The sequence below is a fragment of the Mytilus edulis genome, chromosome 14 (genome assembly GCF_963676685.1).
Source record: "Mytilus edulis chromosome 14, xbMytEdul2.2, whole genome shotgun sequence".
Taxonomy (NCBI): domain Eukaryota; kingdom Metazoa; phylum Mollusca; class Bivalvia; order Mytilida; family Mytilidae; genus Mytilus; species Mytilus edulis.
This window is the reverse complement of record NC_092357.1, coordinates 54,389,282-54,397,859: the sequence shown is the minus strand read 5'-3', so window position 1 is coordinate 54,397,859 and position 8,578 is coordinate 54,389,282. Positions and strand designations below refer to the sequence as shown.

The window sequence follows — 8,578 nt, the reverse complement described above, 5'->3', positions numbered from 1 at the left end:
CGAAGTGTCTGGGGCCACAGAAGCTTTGAGTAAAATAACGCAAAATCGTGCATTCTGAGCGTTCCACAGACTCTTTCTTACATTGAAACGCAAATAGTATGAAATTCAAAACAGTGTGGCTGTGGCCATTAATTGACACATTAAATTCATCCATTGACTGGGACAATTTACGTGAACGTTTGTCTGTAACGACTACTGTTCACGACGTACCTACGATAGACATTAACATGTGGGGTCACCAAAGGTTTCTTAACGCCTTTAATTGTAAAGTAATTCGAAAAAATTATCAGGAATAACCTTTATGTTTTGATTTATATAATTGGTATAAATCAAAACATCGTGTTATTTCTGATTAATTTTTTCGAATTACTTTATTGAGGTGTTGAGATTCTTTGGTGACCCCATAGTTTAAGTGTCTTTAAAAAGTACATAGTGATCAGTGGTCGTTAAATACAAACGTTCACCTAAATTGTCCCAGTCAATGGATGAATTTAATGTGTCAATCAATGGCCACAGCCACACTGTTTTGAATTTCATTCTAATCTTTAGCTATTTTTTCGACAATATTCTGGTCTCAATGCAAAAACATAGATTCATTATAATTTTAGACTTTTAGGTTTTAGGGGCAATATTAAAAGACCGATATGTAGGATAAAGTCAAATAAGTATTTCTCATAATCATTAATACCGGGTCTGTCTGTCTGCTCTTGTCTTGTATTGTGCTGACTTTGATGATTTTTTTTATGACTAGATTTAAATATAGTGACAGTGCAGTATTATACTTTAAGTACTAGTACTGCTTAATTCGACACTAGGGACCATCTTGACCTTCTTTTACAGTATTAATGATTCTTATATTATGGAGTACCCTCCAGCAACTATCAAGATGAAGAACAGGAATAAAAATTTTGACCATTGATCATTTGTATTTTTTCTATGCCTTGACCTTGTGTGCGATAAGTTCCCGTGTATGTTTACCACATATTCCTTTATTTTCTGTCTAAACACGACTCAATGCAAGTTTAACCCTTCAATGTAAAAGGTCATATGGCAATACATTGTTGTTGTTTTTTTTCAAATGATTTGGTACCGGGAAATCGGTGGTCTTACTTAATTTAAACCATGTAAACTATGTAGTTTTGTATACAGGCGCTTGGGTATATGATACATATATATTTTTATTTTTGTGTTGTTGTTAATCAGAATAGTCAATTTTCTATATTTATAATACATATGTATCACTTTTGTGCATGTCTCAGAGAAAATACCCAATTTTACAATCAATACTAAGAAAAATTGGGTATTTTCTCTGAGTCGTTTAGATCACTCGAAACTAGCTATAGGTGAGACATGCACAAAAGTTATATACATGTATATGCATTATTAATATAGAAAATTGAATATCTTAATCAACGAGACAAAAATATATCTGTATCATATGCCCAAGCCCTGTGGTTTAATATACAAAAAAGGCAGTTTTGTATTCTTTGATATCAAGTTCAATTATCGATGCAGAAAAGACAATTTTTTTCTGTGTCCAGTAGCATCGTAGAGCATATTCTTAAAATATTTTCCCGCACAATATCTGGACATTGGTGGACATGCAACATTGCGCACGTTTAGAAATGAAAATCAACACTCAGACTATAGTCATAAAGTAGGAAAATAAAAGAACAAAAGACCGTGAAACCCGAGACACAGAAGTACAAACAATAGACCATCAACTCCGAAAACCAAAAGTAAAATAGAAACATGGATCACGAAAAAAATGCAGGGGCGACATCAGCGAGTGAAGAGAACTTGCTTCTTGCACGACACTTTCCGTGAAAACAATTTGATATGAAGACAATCTTTTTTTTTTAGTCTTTTTTTTTTTTTTTTTTAAATTTCCAGCATGAGGCATTTGCCTCAATGTAGTTACGGCCCTGCAACAGTCAGACTACCAACTGGTCTTTAATAAAACAGCAAAAAAATCCCACACCGGAGGGTCCTCAGCTAGCCCCTAAATAGAATTGTGAACTAGTTTAGTGAAAATGGACATCACACGAAACACCAAAATATAGAAATTCACTAAAATAAAAAAATAAATCACACAAAACTGAATAGCACGTTCACCAGGGCAGCTGGATCCAGTCATTTTTAAAAAGGAGATTCCAACCCAGGATAAAGGAGAGTTTTAACCATATGCCCTCATTCAAAAGCATTGGTCGTAAAAAAAAAATGCTTCTACACAAGTTATTATCCTGAGACTAGAAAAATGCTTGTTTTGGACCCCTAATTCTTAATCCCTTGGGACCATCATCCCCAACCTTCCTTTTGTGGAATTGAACCTTCTGAAAAAATTTCATGAAGATCTATTCACTTAAATTAAAGTTATTATCCGGAAACCAATGTGTCTTCGGATGACGACGCAGACATCATACCATTATAAGATCCCAAATTTTTTTTTGGTCGTATAAAAACAACTAATACTACTTTCAATTATTTGTGAACTAAGAAACATGCTGACAAAGATGAAAATCTTAGTTTTTCAAAATAGCTTTATAATGTTCACCTGGTACATCGTGTAAAAAAAGAAAAAGAAAAAGGCCCAAGATAATGTGAAGTGAAAGCCATATGAAATGAAGGTATAGCAAAAGACAGACTGTAATATCACAAGAAAAATAACACTCAATTCTGTAAGACATTTATTAACTATGATCTTTGTGGGGGACCGCCTCCTCCGCCGCCACCACCACCTTGACCACCGCCGCCTTGGCCACCACCTCCTCCGGTACCTGCGCCAGCTCCAGCACCTTGTCCTCCTCTGGGTGGACCTCCGTCCTGAAATATAAATAAATGTTTTAAGTTCCTTAAAATCCTTTCTTTATATGTTAAGAACCTTCATAATTCACAGAGAAAGCTCAAATAACATTTGCTTCTTTATTTCTGAATGATTGAAGTCAATTCGAACAACAGACTTCCGAATTTCTAATTCAAATCAAATACAAAATTATGAAATTTAAACAGGCCAGATATCTTGCATATTAATGAAAGATATATATATATATATATATATGAAATAAAAGCTGTGCTAAAGCTTTGCATGCTAAAATTTATAAAAGCTAGGTAGGTAGACGCATATTATTTATTTAAACTATTTAACTAGTTTTACTAAATATTAGTGTTCAGTGTCCAATGTTTTAAGCCATTGGCCCATTTTGTGCTTTTCAATAAAGTAAAGTATTAACTTCTTATCTACCACAGGCCATCATACAGTTCACTACTACACACATCTTATTAGTTAGCTACTGCAGCTGATTTGTAGGTTAACTACCAGAGATAATTTGCAGTGATAATTTTTACTGGGGGGTGGGGTGGTGGTGCAATTAGATATGACATTATTAAGCAATTACTGTATAGAAATTAAAAATGTATTTAATTCTCAATTGTTTGAATTTTTATATTTCTGATTTTGATCCAATTATGTTCACTAATAATCCAATAAAATATGCCCAAATGCCGATATCCAACTTTGGTTCCTTGCTTAGCTATTTTCGGATAACTAACTTCAAACTTCACTTTCGTCTATATCAGACTGCTTAAAACACTAAAACCCTTCATCTTCTTCCTCCGATTCAAAGAATGAAGCCCATTGTTTCAATCGCAATTCTCAAACGAAAACCATGTGTTAAAAACAATGTATTTTATGTAAACATATTACCTTTCAATGAAAAGAAATATATGAATTGAAAGCTTATTCATTTATAAAACCGAATTTGATTGGTTCATTTCGGGATTCCCCCTAGGTATTGTCCAATCTAAAGAGTTTTAACAGTGGTATATTTTACGGGATTTTCCGTCAATGCGACTGCGCATGCATTGTTTACAGCGGATAGATCAGTAACTGCAAATACACAGGTGACCTGGCAAGCGGATTTATCAGTCACTACGAACTAAACGGTGTTAATTACCGCGTATATATATGTCAGTGGTAGATAGAGTTAATCATGTTAGTTATGTATAAGCAATCAATCAATATTGGTAATTTCCAAGACTTATAAAATGATCATAATTGAGGATACAAGAAATCCAAGTTGTACATTTTTAACTTCATTTACAAAATAAAACTCGAGAAATTAAAACTAAAGCTTTCAGTTACACAGCCTTCCAATATTCCATGTTGGAAATTAATTAAAGCATCTCAGCAGGTATACTATTTGTGTAACTTTTACCTATACAATGTGCTTAAAATGTTGTGGCTAGGATAAAACTTACCATTCTTGGTCTGAATCTCAGTGGGGGTGATCTGTCTTTACGTGCCTCTCGTGATCTGTTTCTCACTACTTTTGAATGGATTGCACAGGACACACAGTACAGTAGCTTAGCATATAGCTTGGGCAATGCATATACTGAAATAATAGTTTATCAACATTAACATTTTCTTTCGGTAACTAACAAATATTCTTTTTATCAACACAACATTATATAGGGCTTATTTTAAAAATCAAACTTTCAACTCTTCGTTGCTATATGATTTTTTCATAAGCAAACTATCCTAAATGAGGACAACCTAAATCATGTGAAGCTGGCCTAAGATGAAAACAGCGGATTTAAATCTCTTTAAAGAGGGGAAAGTTTTAATTAGTTTTGTTTTTATATCAATAATTACCCCATTGGCATCATGAAATAAAAGTGAACACACCACTTTTTTTCCAACCGATTGATTGTACAGGACCCTCACAAGACTCAAGCTTGTAAAAAAAACCCACACTATGTCCTTGGTCAAGGGTGGATAGTAGTCTCAAAGGCATTCACAACACATCCCCTTATTCTTATATTTAAATGTCAATGAATCCACAGAATTTTTGTTTTTTATTTCACTACCGAATCATTTTAATACCAATAACCACCAGTGGCGGAACCAGAATTTGTCATAAGTGGGGGCCCGCCAGTCACGCTTCAATGATTCCCTTTATAAGCAACCAATTTTTTTCCAAAAAAGGGGGGACCCGGGCCCTCTCCCCTTAAACCGCCTCTTGACCACATCAACAAGTGAAAAATATTCTACAATAAACCTACCATCATATACACTGGCATCAGAGATATCTCTGACAGCTGCTGCCTCCACAATATTTCTTATGACAAACTTCTTGATGGCCTTGTCTTTGGGAACACAGCGGGCACAGTTAGTACATCTTACATGCTTCGTGTGCCCGCGCCCTTTTTTGCTGCGTCCATTATTACGACGCTTGGAAGTCTGAAATGATGAAAAGAATAAAAATAATCTAAATAGTTTGGTTTTTTTTTATTGGTGAGCATAAATGAACTTCTTTAACAAATGTAGACATAATCACAGGTCAGGGACAACCAATAAAATAACAGGTGAATAATTAGTCCAATTAATTATGACCATCTTGAAAGGCTATTATATTTTTTTTTCTTTGACGCCTTACATTTTTTGTACATCAACGTCATAACGCCGAACTCATATTTTCAGATGGACTTTGAGAGGGATTTTACGTTTAGCTGATTTATCCCAAAGATGCTTCATTTAGGGAGTATAAAATATATTTTTAAACCAAACTCAGATTGTAACTATTTTATTATTACTGTAGGGATTAATTGGAAATAATTTGCACAAAAAAACACATTAAAGGTCAAAATTTATGCATATGCAATTTTTTTTTAGCTATAATCAAAATATTAGGGTGGCTAAATTGGGTCTCAGTCCAACCGAAAATGGTGACTTCAGCATTATGAAGTCGCAGGAAGGCCTCAAAACAAAAATTTAAAATAGCCTTCCAACACGTCATAAATATTTGGACTAATAGTGAATAATATATCACTTTCCAAGTTGGAATTGGCATATGAAGCAGGATCTCTGCTTTCCCTTCGGGAGCACTGGAGATCACCCTTAGTTTTTGCTGGGTTTCGTGTTGCTTTGTCTTTTAATTTGCTGTGTACTATACTTGTCTGTCTTTTCCTTTATCGCAATCGCATACAGTTCTTCAATCTATGAGTTCGAATGACAATGATCATCTGGTATTTACGTTTCCGCAACTTTGTACAACTAATTACAAATCTTTTGAAAGGTTTTTTCATCTATTTGCTTTGAAGCCTTCTTGCAAGGGTGTTTCTCTAATATAATGAAGGATAATGTATAGAGTTAAAAATAGGAAAAACGCAAAACCGTTAAGACGGATAATAATGAACTAGTTACTACTCCAATAAACCAGGTCCAGGGTCAAATTATTTGAGAGAACAAATGATAGGACGTTGCCATTGGCATGGTGACAAAGTCATTTGCTAGTTTAGGCTTGTACACGTTTAAAAAAAAAAGGTTCAGTTAGAAGTTCATTGAAACCCATCACTTCCAAGTGGGTTTCAAAGTTTAGTATGGTATAATTTATAAAACAATAAAAACATGCTCGAAAAATTAGAACGACCATGTTTCTTACAATTTGAATGAATCAATATCTTTGAAATTAATCATCATCAGTCAAGTTTAGCAGAGGTTTCAGAGTTTTGAGCTGTACTAAAGAATTAACAGTTTCTTGTGGTGTGAAATCAACCAAATTATTTTTTTGTCCAATACATGGACACCCTTTCCTTTAGACGTTATAGAAACAAGTATTGAACTTTAAAACCCACTTAAAATTAGTTTTACGCTATCTTGTCATTGAATAAGTTACAACTGTATATCTTTTTTACATTGTGACTGTTTATTCAATATCACAAATACCAAATTTTCATTAAAAATATAAAGAGCACATGGCTATGCGACCTACCATGTCGACTACCACATGGAAAAGACTTGCACAAGGATATCACCGGAAGACTTGACTGATATTAGAGTAATGAACACGGTATGGAGTAATATATAGATATAATAAATCAAAAATAGATAAAATCAAAAGATAAATTAAAGTTGGTTCAATATTTTGTACATTCAATCAAATATTAGTATAAACTATTTGGCACTATTTTGTTTCTTGCCGGAAACAGTACTACGGTAAATGAATTACTGGTTATACTGGTAACCTTACTAAATCCAATGTGGGATTTGAAACAAGACGTTTCGACCTTGTTCGTTTCGGCCCTAAACTGAAGAAATAATAAAGAAGTTTTATTTAGATTCGAGATCGTATACAAAAAGGGTAATAAACACAAGCGGATTTTTGTAAAACATTTCTGAAAATTTTCTCCTGTTCTTGATATGTACAACAATTCTTTGGAAATAATTATTTTTTAACAAACTGAAAGTTTCAAGATTTAAGGAAAAGAACGGCATTTTTCAGTTATAATTTAGTCAAATTAAAAAAAATCAATCTTGCCTTTTTCATTAAAATTAATTAGTACAAATATTCTTCATACGTAATCAAACCTAATGCTTATATATGTACTCGTTTTTAAGGCCATTATTACAGTCGAAAATGCACATTTTCCCGATATGCATAGCAGAGACATATACACATTGACTTCGCGAATATTTTATGATATCTGATTATTTCTTCCTTTAACGGCAACTTTTACAACTGTTTCATTATTTTTGTTTGGTGAAACCTCAGTGGGATATAATATACAGATATATGACAAGATCATCTTGAAGAACTTTTATAGTACATGATTTTCCCGGTATATTTTACTTTTCGGAGCATCTCGGTTATTATGGTTATCTTGAAGCTCTGCAGCAAACATCTTTATTATAAAAGTATAATGGAAAAGTTTGATAATAAAATATTTCATTCTAGAGTGTGATACTTTGATGATTTTATTTATCTCCCTTAGATTATAGTCTGTACATGTTAGTTTATTTTTTGTGATACAATAAGAAAAGTATGTGTTGGGGACTGAATATCATACTGAAATCTACAATAAAATTGAGAAAGGAAATGGTGAATATGTCAAAGCGACAACCACCCGACCATAGAGCAAACAACAGCCGAAGGCAACCAATGGGTCTTCAATGTAGCGACAATTCCCGCACCCGTAGGTGTCCTTCAGCTGGCCCCTAAAATATGCATAATAGTACAGTGATAATGGACGTCATACTAAACTCCGAATTATACACAAGAAACTAAAATTTAAAATCATACAAGACTAACAAAGGCCAGAGGCTCCTGACTTGGGACAGGCGCAAAATTGCGGCGGGGTTAAACATGTTTATGAGATCTCAACCCTCCCCCTATACCTCTAGCCAATGTAGAAAAGTAAAAGAATAACAATACGCACATTAAAATTCAGTTCAAGAGAAGTCCGAGTCTGATGTCAAAAGATGTAACAAAAGAAAACTAGAGGCTCTAAAGAGCCTGTGTCGCTCACCTTGGTCTATGTGCATATTTAACAAAGGACACAAATGGATTCATGACAAAATTGTATTTTGGTGATGGTGATGTGTTTGAAGTTCTTACTTTACTGAACATTCTTGCTTCTTACAATTATATCTATAATGAACTTTGCCCATTAGTAACAGAGAAAAATATTTGGTAAAAATTTACATAAATTTACCAAATTAATGAAAATTGTTAAAAATTGACTATAAAGGGCAATAACTCCTTAAGGGGTCAATTGACCATTTAGGTCATGTGGACTTATT

At 33.6% G+C, this 8,578-nt stretch overlaps 1 protein-coding gene across 1 annotated transcript; it reads right to left on the bottom strand.

The window, feature by feature from the left end:
• Positions 1-2,674: 2,674 nt before the first annotated feature.
• On the bottom strand, positions 2,675-6,908 carry LOC139502408 (small ribosomal subunit protein eS26-like). Its single transcript, XM_071291855.1, has 4 exons — positions 6,771-6,908; positions 5,062-5,239; positions 4,258-4,391; positions 2,675-2,823 (listed from the first exon to the last, which is right to left on the bottom strand). Exons 1-4 carry the CDS (start codon positions 6,771-6,773, stop codon positions 2,695-2,697), a joined length of 444 nt encoding a protein of 147 aa, XP_071147956.1. The 5' UTR covers positions 6,774-6,908; the 3' UTR covers positions 2,675-2,694.
• Positions 6,909-8,578: the final 1,670 nt, after the last annotated feature.

Bases quoted from the DNA above. Each gene is read 5' to 3' on its own strand.
- LOC139502408 (XM_071291855.1), bottom strand. The intron at 4,392-5,061 runs GTAGGTTTATTG...CTATTATTTCAG, and splicing joins TGATGCCAGTGTATATGATG to TATATGCATTGCCCAAGCTA. The intron at 2,824-4,257 runs GTAAGTTTTATC...TTTATATTTCAG, and splicing joins TGAGATTCAGACCAAGAATG to GACGGAGGTCCACCCAGAGG.